Source organism: Malaclemys terrapin, chromosome 18 (assembly GCF_027887155.1).
Source record: "Malaclemys terrapin pileata isolate rMalTer1 chromosome 18, rMalTer1.hap1, whole genome shotgun sequence".
NCBI lineage: Eukaryota > Metazoa > Chordata > Testudines > Emydidae > Malaclemys > Malaclemys terrapin.
Window position 1 is genome coordinate 18,753,726 of NC_071522.1, and position 26,261 is coordinate 18,779,986.

The window sequence follows — 26,261 nt, forward strand, 5'->3', positions numbered from 1 at the left end:
TCAACTTACGTCCTTAGAACTAGGTCATCAATAAGAGTTTTGCCATTAACTTTAATGGGACTAAGATTGGTCCTTTATCTGAGCTGGTGACAGGGGAACTCTGACTTTCATTTCAGAAATCTTCATATATATTCTCATAGGTTTGTCCAGCTAAAGCCAATATTTTGGTTCTCAGTGATGATTTTTGATACCTTGATTCTATCTAATTTATCATGTGTGCAATTTTTTCCCTATTTGTGACATTATTATTCTGTAATTTACCTGTCTTTTCTTTGGTGCTGGTAAAGCTGAGATCTGAACTCTGTTCTACACAGAACTGTGTCAAAATAGTGTTTTGTAGACCTTAAATTTTGATTATAAAGCAATTGCTTTTAAAATAGCTAAGATTTTAATGGTTGCCGTCACAAAAAATGAATCCGTTTTACAGATGAAAGCAATGTTCTTTATCCATATCTTGGGGGAATTCTTTAATACTGTGTGGTTTAATGAAACAATTCAGCAATACTTTCAATGTCTTTCAAAATCATTGCTTCCTTATCTTCATCTGATGTAATCATTAGAATCTATCCACTAGTATCAAGACTTTTCTAACGGTAACTATCTTAACCCCTTGTCAGTTGGAGTCAGAACTTCCCCACTATCCAGCAAAAATGTAGTAGCCCTGGTTAGCCAAGAGATCCTGTCTCCCTGGCACCAAATGACCTAGGTTAATTGACTATTTGTGTGTGCGCTCTTTGATTTTAAGTGATAATGCAATCTAAAAGATTGTTAGTTATTATTTAACTATTAACCCCTCTATCATACCCTAGGCAAGTCTAACAAAAGAGAGCTGTTTTAATTATTTATTTAATAATAGTGTAATTATTACTTGAAAAATATTTTCGGAAAAGGTACAGTCTAGTGGGCACTCTGACACTTGGCAGTTGTATGTTCTTTTGTATAATAAATGCAAGTTAATTTCTTGATCAGATGACGCTTCCGAAGCTGCTTTGTAGAAATATTTTTCACACCCACCTTCTGATTGGAGTATTTTTAGACTTTGGGGGATGTTAGAACACACTTTATTTTGCCTGAATTAACCAGGTTGATATTTAGAGCAAGAGATTAGTTCCTTCAGATTGTTTCACAGTTTGAACCTTTTATTATTCTTTGCTCTGTGCATTTTACAGGGTTGTTTGAGACAATTACCACACTAATACGTTTTACAATAATGATTGGCTGGGGAGATGCCAAATACCTAAATGGTCTGCTTACATACAGATTGTACTGTCAGATGTGTTTATTTGTATTGTTTACTAAAAGTATAAAGTGCAAAATTTCCTTGGCAGCAATCTCTATATTAATTATGAGGTTCCCCTCAGGAACAATGGGTATATGCCAGTGGTGGCCTCCCCTCTACCCCCCGCCCCCACTCTCCACCTACCGGGGGGAGGGGAGGAGCTTGGGACCTCTGCCTTGCAGTGGGGTAGGAACTTCTGTCCAGCAGGGAGGAGGGTCTCAGGGTTTCAGCTCTGCGAGGCGCACATGCCAGGGCTTGGGGCTTCAGCAGGATTGGGGCTGAAACCCCGATCCCCGGTTCCTGTAAGAACTCGAACTTCTGAAGATTGTCATATGCGGCTCGGAGGGCCAGCAAGTTTGGCCGCTCCTGGTATTTGCTTTATTGTAGTGTTCAAAGTATTTTAGTTGTTTTAATGTTACTATCTTCCTGTGTTGCCATCCTGTTATAAGATTGATCTGTATGTTTGAGGCTCCAAGGGAGACATCTTCACATCGAAAACAAAAGCTGTAGATAATGTTTTGTTGCTTTGGGCAGTGATAACAATCACATATCTATTCTTAAAACTTCCTGAAATGTAGCTGTATGAAACTGCACATAACATTAAGGCTGGCTTACAAGTGGAAGTCATGTTAGTTATCCTGTATTTGATAAGTACCCCTATAAAAGGCCTTTCTACTTAGCATATCCCTGCAGTCGTAACTAATGCAATAACCAGATTGGTATTAGTGTTACTATTTTTAATTCACTGCATTACATGGCTTTCTGTTGCAACACTTAAAGTCAGAGTAACTTGGCAGTTGTTTACATTTCGATTGTCACTGTATGTCACATAATAACACAAAGTTTGTGGATCTGAGAGCTAGTGTTAGAAGAAGGATGGATTATAATGCACCCCAGGTTTTAAATCACATGAAAGTATTAGATAGTAAGTGTTGGCTGTAGAAGGATCAACAAATTTGTTAGAAATGGCTGGCAAAGAGATGTGGTCAAAGTGGGATGTTCTGATTCAGCAGCCCTCTCAGTAGACACACTAGCAGGCTCTTTTAGAACACTTAGGCCTGGTGTATACTGGGGGGGCGGGTGTCGATGTAAGATACGCAACTTCAGCTACGGTATTCCCGTAGCTGAAGTCGACATACCTTATTCCGACTTACCTCCCGTCCTCACGGCGCGGGATTGACTGCCGCGGCTCCTCTGTCGACTCCTCTACCGCCGCTCGCTCCGGTGGAGATCCGGAGTTGACGGGGAGCGCGTTTGGGGAGCGATATATCGCGTCTTAACGAGACGCGATATATCGATCCCTGATAAATCGATCACTACCCGCCGATACGGCAGGTAATCTGGACGTACCCCTAGAAAGGTTGAAAGCTGAATCCCTTCTCTAGCCTCGGGGGCTGGCTGGCTCGTTTACATCTCCCTGCTTCAGTGCTAGTGACCAGGTCTGGTTTGTAAATGTTGAGCCAGATTCTCTGGTGCATTAAGGACTCTTTCCACAGTGTCAAGCTGTAACTTGAACAGTTGGTTACCCCTATGAGTTGCTGTATCTGGCTTTACAGAAAGCTCAAGGAACTGAAGTGTCACTGGCATGATCTTGGACATCAGGATTACACAAATGTGCAACACTTTTGTAAAGAGGTGGCATTATATACGGAGCTTGTTTAAAATGTGCAGGATATCCTTCGAGGTTTTCCTGAGAGCAGCATGGGGTACGTTAGAGGGGTTAAAAACTCACCCATAGTTATTGCTATTCAAGAACAAAATCCAGTATCCTTCTAGTCCTACTAGTTCAAGTATCCATCCTTTGATTAATGGCTATTGTTGGCTGCTTCAGAGGAAAGCTCCAAAATGTGCCATACTACGCCACATATAGAAGTTTTGTGTTAATCCCAATACCCTTACTATTTTTCACATAACTAGAACAACTATAGAGGTTATTCATTTTCCTGTCTAACTTCGTAAAAAGCTACTCACTTCATTAATATCCTTAGAGCTGTGAGTTCCACAAGTTAAAATCCACTCTGCTTTCCTGGAATTCACTGTGATGATGATTTGTTAGAACATGTTGCTTGATGAGTAGCTGGCATAATAGCATCTCCTGCTACTTGGCTCTGGGTGTTTTTAATTGGATGAGATAATTTCTTTTTCATTAACACTTCCGTTGAATCCATTGTAGCAAAGTTGATCAAACTGTCCTAATTTTACAATGTGGAAACTAGAAGTAAAAAGAGGAAATGGGCAGAATTATTTCAGGTACACAGAAATAGGTATGTAATACATTATAAGAGAGAACATTTGAAGCAAATAGTCTAAGAAATACTGTGAGGATTGAAGAGTCTGATATCAAAAAGCAGGAAGATAGGTTTAAAAAGGGGCAGCATGATGAACCACATGGCCATTTCCTGTTCCTACATTTTTCTGTTTTTCAGAGAATTTCCAAATCTTGCAAACAGAGATTACAGTAATTGACATGCCAGGAAGGGCTGAAATGACAACCAGAAATGCCTGGTAGGAGCTATGGGGAAAGTGTGGATTAAAAGAAAAAAGGGGTAAATTCCAGCCATGTTGCAGTTTCAGAAGAAAAAGTTCTGCAACTGGATGCAAATGCAAATATTTTACTAGATTGTCTGAATTATCCTTGTATCCTTTCAGGTCTTGAAAACTTTTGTTTAGTTTCTTTAATAGTAGGCATGAGAACCAGTGATGATGATGAGTTCATTACTGGGTTGGCAGTTCTTTCCTTCAGTCAGTCTTTCTACCTGATGTGTTTGCCATATTCTAAAAAGTGACAAGGTAGATTTTTGTCTAATGAGACCCAGCGCTGCTATCTTTACCCTCTGACGAAGTCTCATTGAAGTCATCAGGGCTATCCAGGTACTCAGGTGATTAGCTATCTAATCTGTTGAAAGAACAGGAGTACTTGTGGCACCTTTTTTTCTTTTTTTCAGTGAAAGTAGTTTGACATTTAGCCCTGGTCTACACTACGAGTTTAGGTCGAATTTAGCAGTGTTAAATCAATTTAACCCTACACCCATCCACATGACAAAGCCATTTTTGTCAACCTAAAGGACTCTTAAAATTGATTTCTGTACTCCTCCCTGACGAGGGGATTAGCGCTGAAATCGACATTGCCGGGTCGAATTTGGGGTAGTGTGGACTAATTTGACGGTATTGGCCTCCAGAAGCTATCCCAGAGTGCTCCATTGTGACCGCTCTGGACAGCACTTTGAACTCAGATGCACTAGCCAGGTACACAGGAAAAGCCCCGGAAACTTTTGAATTTCATTTCCTGTTTGGCCAGCGTGGCGAACTCAGCAGCACAGGTGACCATGCAGTCCCCGCAGAATGTTTCTACGCTCCACCTATCATCTCTGTCCCTGAGGTTATCACAGATTAGAAAGCGAAAAAAATGCACTCACGATGACATATTTTCTGAGCTCATGCAGTCCTCCTGCACTGATAGGGCACAGCGTAATAATGCATGGAGGCATTCAGTGGCAGAGGCCAGGAAAGAATTGCTGTGTTTGCTTAATGGCAAAAGTGTCATGCTTCAATATCGATCCTGCCCGAGCCAGGTCGCTGTGTCACATGCACTCCACGCTTTGTCAGCCTTGGGCGGGGGCATGACCACTTTGTGAGCAGGAAGGCCATAGATATAGCCCCATAGCATAGTGGTTATCATGTTCACCTAACACGTGAAACATCCCCGGTTCGAAACTGGGCGGAAACAGGTCACTGTTCCTTTTTCTGACTCCCCTCCTGCATTTTTAGTCTTAGAACAGACTGCGCTGTGAAATTTTACTTTGAATTATATCAATTATGAGTTAAATAATATGGAAGCTCTCTCTAAGTAATAGTCCCAGGTTCCTTACCCTTTCAGCTGCTCTGATAAATTAACATTTTTGTTAGGGGCAGGGGAAAATTATCATGAAGCCTTTTATAGGGACTAAATGCTATCTAGGACTCTGAAATAATCTTAACATGGCCCATAGAGTGCAATCCTTCATTCTGGATTTGTCATTCCACAAGTTGAACTGCTCCTTACTGCTGTCCAGGCTTCATGAGCCATGGGAGCAAGGGGCAGGCTGGGGTAGGTGCAACCGCGCGGTGCTGCCGGCTGGGAGAGCAGCCTCAGGCAGAAGCCTCCAGCTCACATGATATTCCAGGCAGGACTGAATCTCTATGAGACAAAACTTTAAAGAAGAGAATGACCTGGAGTCACTCCCATTCGGTGCTCTAAGAGGAGGATAGCCATGTCTGTCCAGGCACCCCTGATCGACTTCACCGAGGTCTGCCAGCTGAGCGGGACTGAGCAGGACCCCGGCTGGCAGGAGCTGGCGGCCAGAGCCCCAGACCAGCAGCGGACTGAGCCACTCAGTCTGCTGCCAGTCTGGGACTCCGTCCTCCAGCCCCACTCAGCCCACTGCCTGCCTGGGGTTCCAATCATCCAGGCAGGCAGCGGGCTGAGCGGGTCCGGCGGACGGGACCCTAGAAAAAAGGTGCGAAACGATTGTCTGCCGTTGCTTTCACGGAAGGGAGGAGGGAGGGAGGCCTGACGACATGTACCCAAAGCCACCCGCGACAAAGTTTTTGCCCCATCAGGCATTGGGAGCCTAACCCAGAATTCCAATGGGCAGCGGAGACTGCAGGAACTGTGGGATAGCTACCCACAGTGCACCGCTCTGTAAGTCGATGCTAGCCACAGTAGTGAGGGCGCAGTCCACCGACTTAATGCGCTTAGTGTGAACATATGCAGTAGACTGTATAAAATAGAATTCTAAAAAATCGACTTCTATAAAATCAACTTAATTTTGTAGTGTAGACATACCCTTAGTGAGCTTTTGGATTCTGTGCAGATGTTACCATCACAAATTTTCAGTGCATAAAAAGTTGGCACCTGGTTATCTCATGCCACCTATACTTTATTGCTGTACATATATTGGCTTTGCTTGTGTCATGCTTCAAAAATGCACTGCTACTGTCAAAGTTGCAAGGGGAGGAGTGTATTTATTTTTACTTCAGATACCGATTATCATTTTGGATCAGTTAGCGGAACAAAAATTAAGCCAGTCAAATAAAGCAGAATCAACCCCAACTTGTCTGTGGAAGTTGTAAGCCCAGGAAATTCTCTTGTTATTCTCTTGTGTAGCTAGGCTATGTCTGTACTAAGCAAGGAAACGATTTAGATTGTAAGCTTTTTGGGGCAGGGGCTGTCTTTTTAGTTCTTTATTTGTACAGTGTCTACCAGTAATGTGGCATCTGCAAACATCATAGTTGGCAACAATCATAACACTACAGTTTAGGATTCCTGGAGCATTTATCCTACAGTGCTGAGCATTGATGTTGAGCACAGGGGCTTTTGGGTAATGTCCACATGCGTGACATTGCATTATGGGTTATGTAAGGAGGGTCAGTGCTTGTGGCCTCTTCTCCGCACTGAAGACAAACCATTAAGATTGCAGCAGATTAGCCAGACCCAAGCACAAAATCTGCTCAGCAAGTCTCAGTGGTGCAGTCTTATTGGTTCCTCTTCAGTGTATAATCGTATTAGTTATTGCAATAAGTAATGCTTGTAAAACCACTTGCTACAAGCTGTTTGGTTTGGACACAAGGCATTGAACAAGTGTTGCAAGCCTAAGGCATTCTGGTCAATAGCTTCTTGAACCCTTTTCTTATTGTAGACAAGACTATACAATAGCAGTACCGCATATTCCAAAATAGAACTCTTATTTTTTTTACTTTAATAGCTTTGTGAAAATGTTAACGTTTGTATAATGCAATACATTTACAAACAAATTGTCACATTGTCAATTGTACAATGCTTGGTGCTTTGTAAACAAGGAAAAGAGCATCAACAATAATTTGGTTTAATTTAATTATTTATAGTTTGTTTTCTGTTGTATGTAAATTAGGTATCAGTAGTAACTCCTGACTTGTGCACTCTTTTCTGTATCAAAGAAATAATTTAAAGACTATTTTGAAAGTTTACCCCCCCCCCCATCCAAATAATTAAATTTCTTTTTTCTTTTTTTTAAGCAACTGGAAGAAAAACTGAAAACACAGGCTGACTATGAAGAGGTTAAGAAAGAATTAAAGTAAGTGTTAAATGCTTACATAATTTCTTCACAAACCGTAGATTAAAAATGCTTGTTAAATAAAGCCACAAATCCGTGTTCTTGGAACAGTAAAGAATAACTCAAAACCACAAAAAGCACAGAAGTAGAGTTTTGGCTCAAATTGCATCCAGAGCCCAGTACAATTGTTCATCTTCAAAAGATCGCTCATGTCGATTCCAAGTAGGTGTGTGTGCGCCACGTGCACAATCACTGGAAGGTTTTCCCCCAGCAGGACCCATTGGGTCGGCTGTGGAGCCCCTGGAGTCGCACCTTCATGGCGCTGCCTCTTCAGTTCTTTCTAGCCGCCAGTGTTGGTCATAGAAGCAGCTCCTCTCTTGCTAACAGCAAGCGATCCCCTAGTGGACTTTTTTCTTCTTGTTACCTGTAAATAGTTTAAAAAAATGTAGTGTTAGTTCAAGTAGTTAGGTTAGATTTAGATAAGTTTCAGTTGGGGGTTCCCCCTCCCAACCACGTTTCCCATCTCGAGGACTGGGGCATGCCTCGGTCTCAGGGTTTCAAACCATGCAGGTCCTGTCTGAAGCCTATGCCAAAGGGAGATCCACATGACTCCTGTCTGAATGCTTGGGGGAAGCCCATCAAACGGAAAAGTGTAAGATCTGCAGAGGCTTCTGCCCAAGGACCAAAAAAGAGAGGGACTTTAGGCTGAAACTGTTCGTCATGGAGTCGGCCCTTCATCCAAAGCCAGCACGGGCGGCGTCTGACCCCAGGCCCAGCACTTTGGTGCGGAGCTCACTGGCCTCTGTAAGAGAGGCCGCAGCTCCAAGAAAAGACTCCAGCTCCAGGGACCCTCGGCACCACCGTTCTCCGGCGCCGAAGACCTCCTCTGATGCGAGTGCCCGGCACCGCTCCCATTCACTGGTGCTGCACTAGAGAAAGAAGACAGACAGAGGTCGCTCTCCCACTAAGATGGTAGAGCAAGGAGGCACCAGCAGGATGCGTCTTGCGCCAGGACACCCTGCTTTTGCTCCAACTCCTCCGGCACCATTGACTCTAGCCTCACAGGGACGTCTATCAAGTCCATGGGAGTGTTGGGAGGAGGACCTAGACCATCCCTCTACACTGGACATCTTTGCGGCGGCTAGGGACTTCATAGCTATGACAGTGCAGGCACCAGCACCGGTGCCGCAAAGAGGCACCATGCCTTCTAGGGGCAAGCCGACGATGAAGAAGCACTGCTCGCCCTCACCACGACACCGCTCCCTGGCAACATCTCGCTCTGTATCGCCTTGGTCATCAAGGTCGGAGTCCTTGTCAGATCGGAGGAAGAGTCGTAAGCCTCTAGGTGAAGCCGGCACAGCTCTAGATAAGAGGAAGGGCAGCCACTACCCATGATGTCCTGGCCTCCGCAATGGCAGGTGCCGGCTCAATGGCCCTTCTGGGCCCCATGGGCCTACCACCAACCCCCCCAAGGGCCTGGGTCTGGATCCTTGTCAGTGGCTTCGGAGGCATGGGTCCCATCATCATCAACATCTATAGCCTGGAAACCTGCGCGAGGGCAAGAGATAGGCATGCATGTGGGCACTGACTGGAGCTGGTACCAAGATGAGCTCAGGCCTGGAAACCATCACCATTTCCAGCACCGCACAGGGTGTTTTGCTGCAAGAGGATCCGTGAACAAGAGGGCCAGGAAGACCCGGTACACCTTTCTCATCCTCCCTGGATGAAGTGGTGTCGAGTACTTCCACCACTGGCTGTCATGGACAACAGCGCACACCAAGAGTTGCTCAGGAGGGTGGCTCAAAATTTGAGCCCTCCAAAGGGTATGAGTACCTGTTTACTCATCCTCAGTCGGGCACTCTGGTGCTGGAGGCTGCCAACCAAAAGGAAAGGCAGGGACAACTTAAGTCAAAGGAGGCGAAGAAGCTGGATCTCTTCGGTAGGAAGGTGTTTTCTATCGGGGGGCTCCAGCTTTGCTTTGCCAACCAGCAGGCAGTCCTTAGCCGCCATAGCTTTAATTCCTGGAACATACTGTTTCAGGAACTGCTGCTGGCAGACTCCTGTTTGGAGTTTGCTGCTCTCTTGGAGGAATGCAAGGTCCTCACGAGGACGTCCTTACAGGCCTCCCTAGATTCGCTGGACTCAGCAACCCTTACTGTGGCAACGGCGGTAGCCATGAGAAGGAGCTCATGGCTTCAAGGACTCCTGCATTAAGTCCAACAGAGTATTCAGGACTTGCCTTTTGACTGTTTAGGGCTCTTCTCAGAGCAAACAGACACTAGGCTCCACACCTGAAAGACTCCCGGGCAACTCCGAAGTCCTTGAGGCTTCATATGCCAGCCCCCCAAATGAAGCAATTCAAGCTGCAACCTTCTACTCAGCTCCTCCTAGGCAGGACTATAGCAGGAAGTGGGGCAGGAGTAATATATGGAGATCCTCTCAGTTCTCCTCTAACCAGGGCCAAGGCTCAGCAAAGCAGCCTTCAGCCTCCAAGCCAAACTTTTGAAGGTGCGCCCGGGGGCGACGCACCAGTTCAGATCCCAGATCCTTCCCCTCCCTTTGTGAATTGTCTATCCCATTTCTACCATGCCTGGACACACATCACCTCAGACCAATGAGTCTTGAGCATGGTAGAATTGGGATATTCTGTTCCCTCCCGCCTTACCATTCACCTTTCCCGTCCCTCTTCCGGGACCCTTCTCATGAGCAACTTCTAATGCAGGAGGTGCAAACACTCCTATAACTTGAGGCGGTAGAGGAGGACCCTCTGGAGTTGCATAAGTCACTAAAACCAACATTTTCAAAAGTGACCACTAATTTTGGGAGCCTCTGACTCTGAGTCCCCAACTTTAGACACCTATAGCCTGATTTTTGATTTCCAGACTCTGGTTCTGTTAATGTGGCACCCAGAATCAGTGTACACATCTTAAAATATTGGCCTTAACCTTTCTGTGACTTAGATTCCCCTTCTATAAAATGATAGTGCTTATTCTGAACTACCTCACAGCTCTTCTGAAGATTAAATATTTCTAATATGCTTTATACATAAAAAGTGCTCTATAAGTTATGTTTGGCTCTTTCATATATTTTTTGAACAGTATGTCTTCCCCATGCTGTAGAATGGAAGGTTATTAAAATGAAGAATTGCCTTTTAGGCTGTAGTGCATTGGTCAGAAAAATAATTTGTGCATATTTTTTATATGCAAGCTGGTGTATTTTATATACAGTATTATAACTGTTATGGTGATATCCTCTGTTTTGTAGCTTTGTTATAACTTCCTCATTCCCTTCAAGCTTCACACATAAATTTATATTGTTTCTGACAGCTTAAAATGTTATATCCTTATTAGCCTTTAAATTTATGCTCTAAACTGGCCTGGTGGGATTGTATATAGAATGAATTAGATGACGCTTGAGAAAATTTTCTTATCCAATAACTAGTTGGAATAATTTTTCTGTATTCATTATCAGATTATATTACTGCAAGGAAAGTTGTTAAAGTTATCACTTATGGTGTTCCTGGAGAGTAGGAAATTATAATGTTAATGCTCATTAGTGGAACTGTTATGAAAGGAAGAAATAGAAAATAACTCATTTTTCACCCTTTACAGTATACTGAAGTCCATGGAATTTGCACCCTCTGAGGGCTCTGGTGCACAGGTACTGAATCTATTTTTGTTTTCTTAATCCTTTCTCCAGTTCAGTTAGTGAATATTATTTTTGTGTTATCTAGGGCAAGCACGAACAATTTCCTGTTGATCTGTAAACTACAGGCTCTTAAGCGTCCATAAAATATTGTGGTACACAAGTTGATCATTGGCTTCTCAAGCCTCTTCTATAAAAGCTGAATTGAAAATTTTTTGCCTGTTAATTACATTTCCTTCAAGTGGTCAAGGACAAAGAATGACATTAGAGGTGGTGTTTGAATGAATAACCTGAATATTATAAAATTGAGTCTTTTTAAGATGCTGCATTGACACACAATTAAACTGAAACTTGGATATTTATTAAACTAATAATAGGCTGAAAACCTTTGTTCAGCAGTTTTTAAATATTGAAAAACCTTGAATATACCATTCACAAAAGGAAACAAGCAACCCTTTGAGCACTGAGAAAGGAGTAGAAACTTCTAATATCTAGTACATTAATCTCCCTTAAGATCAAAGGTTATGAATTGGATTCCTGCTTCTGAAATCCAAACTGAATATCAATATACCAGGTGTAAAAAGGATTACTTTTTAATGTGCTTTTTGATGATCAAGGGTTAGCTATTTAGTGGAAGGTAAATGGCCAATTTCTGTGACTGATTTAATTTATGATCATACGGTCTGTTTGCACTGAAACACACAGCATTTCAAGGAAGTCTATAATGCCAATGTAGTGGAGTGGTCCAGGAAGAAGAAATATAATCTTAACTAATACTTCAGTCAAATTAAAACAGCTTTTTAGTTGTTCATTGGAAACTATACCAGCACAATTTAAAAACAAATAAAAAAGTAGGTAGGATTAACAAAATGATTAACAGAACACTTTAAAAAAAAAAAAAAAAAAAAGTAACACCGAGTTGATTAGTGATTTACATTGAAAATTAAGCAGCATAGCTGTTGAGTAGCGTGTTTAGGAATCTGAACGTTCACATAAATATATGCATGATGAATTCTACAGCCTCAGTCATCACAAAGGCAAGTGCTTTTTTCCTTCTTCTGAATTCTTTCACAATAGCTGAATGACCTCCTTAAATTGTTTAATACCTTCATGGCTAACCTGGAAGCAAACCTCATGTTTTGACTGTCTTTAGGATGCATCCAAACCACTGGAGGTGTTGCTGCTGGAGAAAAATCGCTCGTTGCAGTCTGAGAACGCCACACTGCGTATCACTAATAGTGACCTGAGCGGTAGGTTGATGTGATTTTCTGCTGTGATACTTCGTTTACTATCTGGGGGGGGAAAGGAGAGTGAATGTGAGATGAGAGCCCAAGCTAGTGTGTGACAGAAAGATTAATGGACAACAAGGACCTTGAATAATGTTTGATTTTGCTATTGTATAGGCTGGATAATAGAATAAGACTTGAAGACCTGAGAGCTGCTCTGAAGGTTAGAAAAGAGAGGCATTGCAGAATGTACCAAATGGTAGCATTCAAGGCTGGTTTCAGTTTCGGTAACAAATTCAGCAGTGGCGCAAAAAGCTCTGTCCCCTCCCCCCCAACACACACACAAATGTGAAGCCAAGTGTTTGCATGTAGAATACAATAATCTTCCTATCTAATATACTTAGATATTTTCATGAGCAGATCAGTTTAAAAAACAAATACTGAAATAGCTGTGTCTTTATTAGCTTTCCTGATGTGGGTATTTTACATTTTCTGTGCAAATTTTTTAAATGGTGGCATCATGGAATTTCCAGATACTTGAATGCTTATGGCTTTTGCTGCTGGTAACGAGTTAAAAGTTGTCATTGGCACTGGGGTTTCCTATGTTCTGAAATGTATATGACTTTAACTGAGCAATCTTGTTGCATCCATTTAAACGTGATTTCTTTAATTAAATTGATTTGTTCCAAAATGTAAATGCTTGCTGCATTAGGTTCAGCCAAATTCATTGAGTAATGTCTTGAATAAGAGACACTAAAGAAACTTGCTGTTTGTAATTGACTTTATTTTAATTGTATAACTGCACTTCATGTAATTGTTTTAGTTTTAGAGTTTGTAAGGGGGATTCTCCAGGCTGCAACATACAAGAAAGGTGCAAACATGAAATGCATGTTGTTTGTTTTGGGGGCCTTGTTTGGCATATTAAAATTTAAATTAATAAAAAAACAAACCACCAACTCATTGGCCCTTGTAAAAACTGCACTTTTTCCCTTTTGTGGGGCAAACTTTGCATTTTATCTTGGTTTTTCCCTTTTTAATCCCCCATAATGCATTATGTTTGACCTTCCTTGTAGGGTCAGCCAGGAGAAAAGGGAAAGACCAGCCTGAGAGTCAGCGTCCTGCAACCTTGCCGGCCTCCCCTTCTTCTCAGTTGCTCCGCAACACAGGGGAGCAGGCTTCCAATACTAATGGTACACACCAGTTCTCACCAACGGGTTTAAGTCAAGACTTTTTCAGCTCATCCTTGGCAAGCCCCAGCTTACCCCTGGCCTCCACAGGAAAATTTGCACTAAACTCTCTCCTCCAGCGACAGCTAATGCAGTCCTTCTACTCCAAGGCAATGCAGGAAGCAGGAAGCACAAGCATGATTTTTTCAACAGGTCCTTACAGCACAAACTCCATATCTTCCCAAAGTCCATTACAACAAAGTCCGGATGTTAATGGCATGGCCCCATCTCCCAGCCAGTCAGAAAGCGCTGGGAGCATCTCTGAAGGCGAGGAGATAGACACAGCAGAAATTGCACGTCAGGTGAAAGAGCAATTGATCAAGCACAATATTGGACAGCGGATATTTGGACATTATGTCTTGGGACTGTCACAAGGGTCTGTGAGTGAGATACTAGCCCGGCCAAAGCCATGGAATAAACTGACTGTGAGAGGCAAGGAGCCATTTCACAAGATGAAGCAGTTCCTCTCAGATGAGCAGAACATCCTGGCGCTACGCAGCATCCAGGGTAGACAAAGAGGTAAGTTCTGTTTACTAACTGATTTAAACTTTGGTCTCGTGGGCTATGAATATGCAAACCAGTGAAAATTTTTCTCCTGCTAGGCCATTTATGCAACAGAATTGTTTTTCACCTTACTCTTTTAGAGAGCTACGGTGCAGGAACGTATGCTCTACAAAACATAACTTTTCTAAATCTAATTTTCTGACTACATTGTTTTCCAGCAGTTATATACTATAGTGTGTTTGACATTGAGAAGCAGAGATTTTCCTTATTCTCTGGACTGGATTGATTTTTTTGTTGGAAAGAATGAAGAGCTGGTGTATTAAAGCCTGTCTTAATTGAGAATAGCCCTATATCGGAATGAAACATTGAGTGAAAAGTAGCTCTCAAGAACGTCAGCCACCACATGTACCTCCAAAATTATAGCAGGGATTGTTTGCAGAGAACGGGTGTTTATTGTGCCCCTAAGAACTCTGAAGGCAATTTTTCCTGTTTGTCTTGAAAAAATTATATGGGTGATGCATAAGATCATTAGTTTAACAAAAAAAATTATTAACCCACATTTTAAAGCGGCTTTGCTTACTTCTTAAGATTTTCTATATAAATAACATTCACTTTCACTTCCGTGTGATTAATTTTAAATAAACACTGAAGCTTGCATTTAAGAAAATGAAAAGAAAGCTGTTAAAAACCTAGAAATAGTTGAAAGAACAGGCAGCATTTCCATAAATGTTGTTTAAATGAAAATGAACGTCATTACTTTTATAATTTGTTCTTCCTTTTGATGATTATACTTGGGAGGTTTATCTACCCATCTTTAGACATTTCTTTAGATCTATCTAACCTCTTTTCTGTATATAGATGTAATTTTTATTAACAAATCAGTCAGCCTCACTTCTTCCAAAGTAGCCTTCTCCTCTAATGCTCAGACAAAGACTCAAAGGGTTTAAGAGAAGCTTGAACTCTTGTATTTAGTGATAGGCAGCTATCTTTTCATGTCACACAGCCCATGATGTCAGCACAATCATCCCGATTGTTTTATTCTTACCAAACTTGTTTTTCAACAGAGAATCCAGGCCAGAACCTGAACAGACTATTTCAGGAAGTACCGAAACGAAGAAATGGGTCTGAAGGTACGTCACAGGCAGGTGTTTTTCTTTGCAGTTAATATCTAGAAAATGGAGTGTGCTCTAGCTGTGTGTTTCCTTAAAACTGTGCAGTTTGATTCTGGCCTGGAATCTGATGGAAAAACAGTAAGTATAAAACAAACCATGGGTTAGAAGAACACTTTACTTTTTCTAATTCCACCATTACCATACTAACTTGACATGTTTTGGATACTTCCTCCATACACCATCCAAATATGTATGTGTATAAAAAGAGATAAGTGATAGAAATGGCATTACAAATAATGAAAACCTTTGAGATACTGTTTGGCTGTCTTCCTTGTGGCTTCCAAGCAAGGAAGTTACCCAATGCTAAGTAATTCCTTCACAAATAGGTAAAAAGTATTCCATCTATACTACGGATATCCTTCTCCTAGGATTTTGAGTACATGTTGACAAATACACTACAAGTTGCTGTTAAAATGGTGTAGAACTTATCTTAGCATAATATATGAAAAAGCCTGGACAAATGTATCATTGAAGATCAGATCAGTAAACTACTAATTGAGGAAGTAGGAGTTGCTATTTAAGTATAAACTTTTTTGCCTTGTTTCAGACCAATGACAGAATTTTGCTTTTAGCAAGATGGCAAAACAAAAAATAAATGAAAACCCACCCTAAAAGAGTTGTTTTGTTTCTGATAGAAAATTATATGGCCCCTATTAGTGATATATGTAGATCATTTATAGAGCATTACTACATGATGAAAAATGCACTAAACTGAAGTAATCTTCAAAATCATTAGGAATTTTCTATCTTTCTTTCTTTGCTTTAAAAACAAGAACTAAGCCTCATATTGTTCGGGAATATCTTAAGGGTTATCGACACTTAAAAATGTATTTCTCCTATTGTTTTGACATCCTGGAGAGGTAAAATAAACTAGAATACATATTGCTTTCTTATATCCAATGTTCTCTATCTTAGATTCCAGTCTGGAATAAAATGTACAGTGTATTCAGATACCATACAGGGTCAAACCAGCTAATGTGATATTTTATAAGTGGTTCATGCCATCACATTTTTAGCTGCCCCAAAGAAGGAAATAGACTAAAGATTTTTTTTAATTCCTGCTGGATAGTACAATTTGTGTAGTACTTGACACTAAGTACATGACCTACTGATTCTTCTACTGTTTATATATTAAAGTTATCCTGTAGCTGCTGCTGAATGGTAATATACCATGTATTTTCAAGCAGAGAAAATGTCTTTAAAAGAATGGAGTTTCCAGTACTGGTGAAGGTCAATAAATCTTAAAATCCTCCTAATGAGTGCTTGCAAACACCTCTGCAAACTGTTCTCAGAATGAATTGCAGATGTTACACTCAGTGTTTGTTAAAAGGATTGCTTAACGTCATTAGTTTCCTTCTTCTCTTCAGGTAACATCACCACAAGAATCCGAACCACAGAGACTGGCTCTGAGGAAGCCATCAAATCCATTCTAGAACAAGCCAAAAGGGAGCTGCAAGTACAGAAAACAGGTACAGTCTCACTTTGTCTCTTGTTCCTTTTACTTCAGAATTTAATTAAAACAATTATCATGAGCTTTCTGGTCGGTTAATTATGTTCTTAAAATCTTGAACATATTTTTGCAGAGCTGTTTCTTTGGAGTGAGGAGGGGTTCATGTATATAACATATATTGAGTTTTACTTTATATCCTTAGTGCTAGGTGGAACCTTTAGATAAAGTCACAATTCCTCTCCTGCTCCTGCCTTGCTCCCGGGGGAAAGTAAATTGTGACACCCTTTACATTGCATCGCATACTTCCTCCGTTGCACTGATCCACGTGTTCTGGCCAGCATGCTGGAATGGCAGAGCCATTTCTACCAGCTTACTCGTAGGAGGGGGAATACTGGCCTCACAGCTCCTGTCCTTCTTTTCCTCAAATCTGACCAAACATCAAAAGACCCACCGTGGTTGGTGATTTAATCTGTCCTACTCCCCTGCTAGCCCAGTCATGAGCTAGCCCTTAATTAGTATGTTCTCACCGCACTATATTTTTCATGAATTGGGATTATAACATAATCAGTCCCGAATCTGACTTTTACAGGGCTTTATTTCATGGTGTAAATTGTTCCTTAGAGCTTATTTGCTTTCCATTTTCTGATTTTAAAAATGCACTTCAAAATGGTCATGCCAGTTCAAACAGTGTTTCCTTTTCCAATGCGCCTGTCCAGGTTATCTTCCCACTGTCTAATTTTCCATGCATTTGAGAGCTATCAAAACTTTTTAACTAATTCTCCACTCCTGCGTATCCATTTATGGAGCTGGCACTGCACTAGAAAGTGCTTTGCATTAAATTTCATTTTTAGAAATAAATGTTGGTTTATTACTTTGGATATTCAGCTTCCAAATTAAAACAAATCACATGGCAAAAAAATATCTGTAGGAGTAATGGAAAGATGGTTTTAGTAAACAAAATAAAGATATTAGATGTCTAAATGTGGAATAGATACAGTCATTTAAAACAGATTAATTACTATATTCTTTTGCAACACACTTTACATGAGGATCTCAAAGTGCTTTGCAGACACTAATTAATTAAGCCTAAAACTTCCTATGAGAGAAATAGTTAGATAAAGCAGAAGAGGCATCCCCATTGACTTTTTTCCCTTGTCCTTATTTCTGATTTACTTTGTGGGCATGAAGGAGAAGGGACAGAGGGTGGGAGAATGAAAACATGCATAGATGACACACAATATTATTATAGGATAATCTGCATAATTATATTAATCCTATTTATTTTCATTTGTGGCCACTTCTTGAAGTGCACAGCTCCCTTAGTCACATCAGATGCATCACATTGCCCAACCTCCATAATGGGATTTTTAAGCCTTGGAATTCTTCTTCAACTGAGGTTTGGAGACTGCTGTAAATCCAAATGCAGGACCACCTTACCAAATCTCTTGACCCTGGAGAAGTGTACGTTGGGACTCTCCTCTGGAATTGCAACCTTTGCTGCTTCATACATTGGCTTAGGAAGGCCATATCAGCACTAATTCACCACTAAAACTCTTCAGTTGGACTCTTTGTCTCTTCTTTGATGCCCATGGGCTCCATACAGGGTAGAGATCAAGAGTTATTCCTAGAGCTTCTGCTTGGCAATGCAGACCACTGTGGCTGGACATCAAACTTATTTTTGAAAACTGTTGAATAATTGTGTTCTTTTTAGCGACGTTTCATTCAGTGGTTTGGAAAAAAAGAGAGAGAGAGCTGAATAGTCAGGGGAAAAAAAGAATTAAGTTCTTTGTAAAAGTCCTTGAGGTTTTTAAATTTCCAATTCTGTTTTGGGCAGTAGAAGGATTAACCCTATCAGATTATTTTTGTTGTAACAGGACACTAGCAGTGCAGCCAGGTGACTGGATTTTGTTTGTGCATGATTCATTTGGGGGAGACAGAGAACCAAATGCTTAAGTAAATGTAGCTGGGACCATGAAATGTTAATGTCACTTTTGGGGAAGTATACATTTGTGGGGGCGGGGAGAGGAGAGGACCAGTTTTTCAAAGCTGTATATTTGCAAATCAGTTATACATATGGAGTTTGGGTGTCTGGGTGTGCATGTGTGGCTGCAAATATTTTCCAGGGCCTAACTTTGAAAACGGTCGTCTTTGATTAGAGAAAATCAGATTTTATATATATATGTAGAAATGTACTGCAGACCGTCTGTTCCCTCACAGGTTTGTTAGGAAACATTTACAGTGGCACTGAATGTGTATATTATATAAAAAGTGTTATAGTTCATCTTTGGTTTGTTTTCACAGCTGAGCCGGCTCAGCCACCTTCTGCATCTAGCAGTGGCAATTCTGACGAGGCCATTCGATCCATTCTGCAACAAGCCCGACGTGAAATGGAAGCACAGCAGGCTGCCCTTGAACCTGCCTTAAAAACAACACCTTTGTCTCAAGCAGACATTTCCATCTTGTCCCCAAAACTAATATCTACACCTGCAATGTCTTCAGTTTCCAGTTATTCTCCATTGGCCTTGTCGCTGAAGAAACATTCAACTGTCATGGATTCTAATATATCTGCATTGCAGAATCTCTCTGGGCTAAAAAAGGAGCACCAGGAAACACCAGTTTTAGAGCTTCATGGAATAACTGATTCTGCACAGGGTGTGCTGAGGCATGTTAAAAATGAATTGGGACGTGGTGGTGTTTGGAAGGACCATTGGTGGAACACTGTTCAGCATGACAGAAGAAATACCACTCTTTCTGAAGATACAAAGGTCGAGGAAGCCAGCAGTGGAAAAGAAAAGGTCAGCAACCAGACAAGGTCAGATCGTAGCCAACTCCAAGGACCATCCTCTTCAGAATACTGGAAGGAGTGGCCAAATGCTGAATCTCCATATTCCCAGAGCTCTGAATTGAGCATGACTGGGGCAAGCCGCAGTGAGACACCACAAAATAGCCCCCTTCCTTCCTCTCCTATTGTACCTATATCAAAGCCATCCAAACCCTCAGTTCCTCCATTGACACCTGAGCAGTATGAGATTTACATGTACCAGGAAGTGGATACAATAGAGCTAACTCGTCAGGTCAAAGAAAAGCTAGCAAAGAATGGCATCTGCCAAAGGATCTTTGGGGAAAAGGTAAAGAACTGATTTTTCATTACACTAACACTCTCAACATGTAGCACTATATTCTTATGTATAGGGATGTGAGTCTGCCACATAAAGGCTCAACATTTCTTTTTCATTCAGTAGTTACAAAATATATTTACAAGTGAAAGGTATGAGTCATGTCTTATTAAATTTCACAGATTTTCTGCTTCTAACTTCTATACAAAAAGCTTCTTCAATAGCTTACAGTAAGAACATGAAGCTAATTTCTTCTTTTCACAGTTCAGGGCAACTGCATGTGTATTCCCCCTCCGTGGTCCACCAAGAGCACCCACTTAATGGTTTCTGGCTCCCAATCATCACCTCTTGGGCAGAGACCAAGGCTGCACAATTCCTTTACTACGCTGTAATATTCTCAGCAAGCCAGGCTACCTAAACAGGCCAGGATCTCCACTTTCCTTTCTCTGTAAAGGTTATGAACAGTATAATTGCCTGTAGTTACAAGTTACTACACAGCTCTTTATAGTCAAGCACATTTATTCTTACGATGCAAACAATACAGAAAAAAACATACTAAAACAGTAAAAGTTCCCATACGCTAACCAGAGGTCACCCATCAGTCTTCTGAGGGCTTAGTAGGTCTATTCCTTCTAACCCTTCCACAAGGATTGCCCCCCCCACACCTAGACAGAAGGTCCTGTCCATTTGCTGGATCAGAAAGAAGGCCCTGAATCAGTTTAAATTCAGGCTATTTATCAAAAAGTCCTTCTTTTTGTCTGTTGGTCTCTGGGGAATCTAGTTTGAGCTATTATGTGCAAGCTTCCCCAGGAGGACTTTACTTACCTCTTGGGGTGTGGGGGACAGGAAAATGACAATCTGGCTGATTTGCATAATCATCACTCTCTGTTTTTAACTCTGGAGGAGCTGTGGTAGCCCTGTCCTATGAAGCAGAACACAGTCATATATAAACCATTCATTTAAAACAAATGGACCCCAACAATACTGCATGTGGTTGCAATATCTGTGTCACTCCTCAGCTACATTCATTTTAAGTTCAAACATATATCGAGACACGATATTTAATATCCACTAAAGCAGTAGTCCCCAAACTGTGGGCCACACACCCGCTAGGGGGGCACGGAGGAAAGTTCAGGGGAAGGGGAGGAGAGGGCGCGCCACCCAGCTGCGCTCTGTTCCCAGCTGCCGTCCCGGCTCCCGGCCCCACCCCCAGCCTCGGCCCATGGCTACGGCACCAGCCTCAGCCCATGGCCACGGCCCAACCTTGGCCCCTGGCCACAGCTCCGTTCCCGGTCCCAGATCCCCACCCCCAGCTGCAGCCCCAATCTCGCCTCCTCCTCCTCCCCGCGAGAACTGCGGCTCTGGCTCCTGGGAGAAGTAGGGGTGTGTGGACGGGATAAGGGGGGGTGACCCTGAAAAGTTTGGGGACCACTGTGCTAAAGTGAACTCATGGAATATTTGAGTAATATCCTTGCCACAGATCAGTAAATCTTAACAGATTTTTGTAGATGAAGGTTAAGGGACTCCGGAAACCTGAAATTTCTTGTTTAATATTTAAAAATAATATAAGGGGATTTGGAACTCTCTCTGCTCTTCAGTCTTACATTTTTAGTTAAGAATTCTTTATATAGTCATTGCTCAGCCCCGAAGTGTCCAGCCTCCCAGTTAGCATTAATATCTTTTTTTTTTTTGGTGATACATATACATATTGTAGAATGTGGCATTTTGAAGCTACAACACTCCGAGTTCTGATGGTCTCAGATCTCATAGCTAAGCAGAGTCATTACTTAGATGGAAGACACCAAGGAGCATCTAAAGCTACAGGAAGTGGTGTTGGTGATTCAGTAGGTGGCATTATTCCCTCTGATTCGGTACTGAATCAATGACACAGCAGGATACTACATACATTATGCTACTACAAGTACCATGTTTCAAATAAGACATAAAACTAACAGCTTGACCACTTGGGGTCATTAGATATTCTATGGCGCTTTCTTAAAACAATGGATGTTAAACTCAAGTGTCCCGGCTGAATTTCAGGTCAGCTAATTACATTCTGCCTATCTACATTCCTCCTGTAGTTTTAATTGGCTACAGTATGACAATATTCACTTCCTCTCTCAAACTATTGTGTACAGTTGCAATTCATTGTTAAAGATGAGCGAACGTGTACAAAACGAAGCTGTTAAAGATTTAAATGATTAGCACAATTGATGGGTAAATCTGAAAGTTTCAAGTATGTTTATTATAAAACAAAATACATAAAAGTGGTTTCCTGTTTTTATTTACCTGCTAGGACCAGGTCTCTGTGATTCTCCAGTTAGTACTGATGACATTACATCATACAGTGTATTATGCAGCTCCCTGTGCTCTTGTAGGTGTTTGCTCTTGCAGGAAAAACGCCTACTCCTTCCTGAACTCAATATTTACACACACAAAAACATTTCCATTTACTTATAAAATATGCATATGTAATTAAAGCTACCCCTGTGCTTTCTGGTTAATGATTAATACACACATGACATGAGCAATATGCCAGTGGTAAGTATATCACAAAAGTTACCCACCCCTAAATTAAATATGCTAATATGCCATTCTTGGTTGTTTCATTTCAGGTGTTGGGCCTGTCCCAAGGGAGTGTCAGTGACATGCTCTCCAGGCCAAAGCCATGGAGTAAATTGACGCAAAAAGGCCGAGAACCATTTATTCGTATGCAGCTCTGGTTGAATGGGGAACTGGGACAGTGTGTCCTGCCTGCACAAGGGCAGCAACAAGGACAAGGTAATTAAAATTCCACTATGTTGTTTGCATTGAAGGAGAGGAATTATTTTTAAATTTCAGTAAGGGAGAGTTTTTTCTTAAGTTAGCTCTGCCATTTGTATAAGTAGAATTGCCCATCTCGACTTCACAACTTGTTGTTAAGGGACTCACCTGGATTTTACGCAGAAGGATTAGTTTCCGCTTAATTCCTAAGCAGGAGATGATGAGTTAATAATTAAAATAGCGGTGTTTATGCATAAAAGCATATAAATCAAGCAACTTTGGATAAAGAGCTAGAAAAATGTGAAAGTCACATTTTAATAGGAATTATGTGTTGGGGAAGATATTTCTAAAGTTCTCTGAAGAATTTTGATTCCTGTAACCAGATAAAAGAATTAAGTTTTAAAGAGTGGTTGTAATTCTGTTTTTTACCATTGTTTTTATTACGCTGTTTAGAAGTACCAAATATCTAGTTGTTGTTTTTAGTAATACCAAGACAGATTTTGTCCTCACTTGGTTGTAACTGAGATCAACATTTGACTAATTGTTAAATCTGTTTAGAATTGGAGTTGTTGCCTGGTTTGGTGAATTGGGAGTCTCCTTTATTGTTCCCTGATTTTTACTGTTCTCTCTTCTTTAGTCCTCCACTCAGTGACATCACTGCAGGATTCCCTACAGCAGGGATGTGCAAGCTCAGGTAATCAACTGGCTTCAAATGCTTTGCTGTACAGTAATTCACTACATTTTATTCTATTGCTGCTGCCTTGATGCCCAAAGGATTCTTGTGTTTTGTTGTTATAGCATGCAGGAGCACCTTCAGGGTTTTTATTAACAGTTAATTCCTTATCCCCTCTGTGTTGCTATGGCAGATCTTGAAAATGCAAGCATTTAACAGGATACATTAGACTGAAAGACTATGATCTGAGATCATTTGCTCTGTATTATTTTTTACCATAGTTTATCAATTTGACATGTGACAGTGGCTGTAAAACAGAAGTGTTTCATTTGTAATATGATCTACATACCTCAACTGCCTTATTTGTTGGTATCTTTTTTTTTTCACCCTCAGTTGTGGTTCTAAACCAGCTTTTCTAATTTAAAGTTGAAGAAGATTGCTAAATATGCAGCTCACCCTCCCACCCCTTCACTAAAACACAACAGAGATTTGTGAAAAATGCAAGTGAATTGCTTAAAGATGTTTCTGAGGATGACCATTACAGTAGGGAGCCCAAGTATAAAGCAGCTGTTTTCCTGCTGTTAGATACCAAACTCTACCCACGCACACTATTTAACCAGTGATACAGTTAACTGATGTAAGCCATTTATACTGTATTCCAGGCTAGAGAAACACTTGTGTTCTGTGGTTGCAAGATGATTGGGTGCTATAAACGCGAGAATTACAGCAATTCAGAATGGAAAGGAAGGACTGTTAGGTCATCTTGCCCATCTCCTTGCAATTGTAACACAGCACCTTTTTCTAATAATTTGTCCAGTTCCGGTTAAATGTCCTAAATAATGGGGTTTCCACCATTTTCCTTACTGTGAGACTCTTACAGTGAGATGTATTCGGCTGTAAAACAGAAGTGTTTCATTTGCAATATGATCTACATACCCCAACTGCCTTATTTGTTGGTATATTTTTTTCACCCTCAATTGTGGTTCTAAACTTATTTATTTCTCATATTGAGAAATTCTCTAAAATTTCCCCAGGAGTTAGATGAAAATAGAATGAATAAAGGCAAAATGTCAGCATTAAAACCAACCATGAAAATAAAATCTTCATGAATAAAATTAGAAACAGTCTTTGCAATCACAGAGCTATTGTTACTTACCTACAAGCATTTAAAGAACATGTAAATTTCCTGAGGCATTTTTACGCTGCTGCTCATGACAGTATGCAATAGCTACTTTTCTGTAGCATTCATCCAACACCAGACGGTCACTATTCTAATTTAAATATATATAGAAATAATTAAGAAAACATAAATGTATTTATGATATTTTCTAACAGATCATTTAAAACTAGTAAGGTTTCAAATGGGAGGGTAGGGGGAAAAGGCTATATTATTATTGTTAATCATTTTTCTGGTCCCTAACAGTAATTAAGAAAGGGTTGAAATACTGACCTACAGTGTTGGAATCTGATCAACGTATGGGTTCCCAGGAGGCTAGCTAGTAGCTAACAGTTATTTCCTTCAGGAAGTTTAGATGAGTTAGTGTGAGGTTCTGCTCCACTGCTCCACATCTCCACCTAGTCTGTCAGTTACTGCCCTTGAGCTAATATTTTGCAATGTGCTAAGTTTTTATTAGCTGAATGGAGCATATTATTGATTACCACCCCTTATTTTTGCCTTAAAGGTGACCTGCAAATGAGGGGGAAAATGGAATTGTGTCCATTTCTTTCTTTTTATGATTAAAAATAAATACACGAATAAAATTGTTTATTTTTAGAATTAGAAGTTCATTTCTTGTTTTCCCTTTTATACTTGGTAGAACTAATAGACTTATGACATCATAGGAGATTGAAGCATGATCAGTTGAGAGGGGACAGATAGTCTGATGATAGTTTTTGTTGCCACCTATATTTTAATTCAAATGCCTGGCAAACAGTTGGTAGAAAAGCTGTGTTTGTGAAAGATTCAAAAACCCACCCCTATACTTGAGGGCTGTAAATGCTTCAACTCCAATTTGACTGTCCTTCAAGGAGTTTTCCAGCAAAACCAGTGAAGACAAAGACATATCTAAAGTAAAAATCAAGGAGAATGCAACTTTTTTTAAACATTCAGGACTTCTCTGTATGATACACAACCATATAGATTTATGATCTTATATCATAAATAAACAAAAAAGGGTCCAAACCTTTAATACATTTAAGTATTTTCAAGAATAGCCTCTGACACCAGACTGTAATCTGATACTCTTCTGTATTCTGTGTCTGTGAGTTTTAAGCATCAGGCTAGTAATCAGAAGATCCTTGCGCAGATTCTACTGAATAAGTTTTACACACTAATGGTATCTATACTTCCAGTGGTGGAAAAGAAAATCAGTATGTTCTTTCTTACATTTTCTTCATGTATCTTTCTGCCTTTGGGTAAATCTGTCTTTTTAATGAGGTATGTGTCAACAACATGGACCAAATCATATGGAAAAAAATTCTAAATTAATGTCACCCAACTGCATCAGCATGTTTCTTTTTCTTTTTTTCAGTGAATTTGGCCCTTATTTAGTTGCATTTTTGATGGTCAAAGCTAGATTAGAATTGAGAATAATGGAGATATCCCATCTCCTAGAACTGGAAGGGACCTTGAAAGGTCATTGAGTCCAGCCCCCTGCCTACACTAGCAGGACCAAGTACTGATTTTGTCCCAGATCCCTAAGTGGCCCCCTCAAGGATTGAACTCACAACCCTGGGTTTAGCAGGCCAATGCTCAAACCACTGAGCTATCCCTCCCCCCAATTAGAGAGTTGCAATATATATTAGGACATGTGTATATGATTGAGTGTTTTGAACACTTGTATGCAGCTCCTGTATTGGTTTTATTTGGATTTTTTGAGTTACTTTCTTTACTGAATGTCTGTAAAACTTTAACAAAAAAAGATACCGTGGTATTATGTACCAATTCCGTTGATTGCCTTGATATTCCCAAGAACGTTGAATTTTTAATTCACTTCTGTATTTATCCTTTGTGAAGGTCATATAGTACATATACTACATTAAAGACTTGCATGTCTTTTTGATATGTGTTTCTGTTAGGGTCTTCTTTTGACCTAATGTGGAAATCTTCGTTTGTCAGTACAGCTGCGGGTGATCT

The 26,261-nt window shown here is 40.7% G+C and overlaps 1 protein-coding gene across 3 annotated transcripts in view; it reads left to right on the top strand.

Annotated features, from left to right (window-relative positions):
* CUX1 (cut like homeobox 1) overlaps positions 1–26,261 on the top strand; it is a 380,489-nt gene that overhangs the window by 259,375 nt on the left and 94,853 nt on the right. For 2 of the 3 annotated variants that reach the window (XM_054008636.1, XM_054008637.1), the window contains exons 12-20: positions 7,313–7,371; positions 10,962–11,010; positions 12,149–12,245; positions 13,295–13,966; positions 15,016–15,081; positions 16,491–16,592; positions 18,875–19,701; positions 22,305–22,470; positions 23,090–23,146. In XM_054008636.1, coding sequence (XP_053864611.1) covers positions 7,313–7,371; positions 10,962–11,010; positions 12,149–12,245; positions 13,295–13,966; positions 15,016–15,081; positions 16,491–16,592; positions 18,875–19,701; positions 22,305–22,470; positions 23,090–23,146 — 2,095 coding nt within the window. The remainder of the gene's footprint in view (positions 1–7,312; positions 7,372–10,961; positions 11,011–12,148; positions 12,246–13,294; positions 13,967–15,015; positions 15,082–16,490; positions 16,593–18,874; positions 19,702–22,304; positions 22,471–23,089; positions 23,147–26,261) is intronic. The other variant, XM_054008638.1, reaches the window with a different exon arrangement.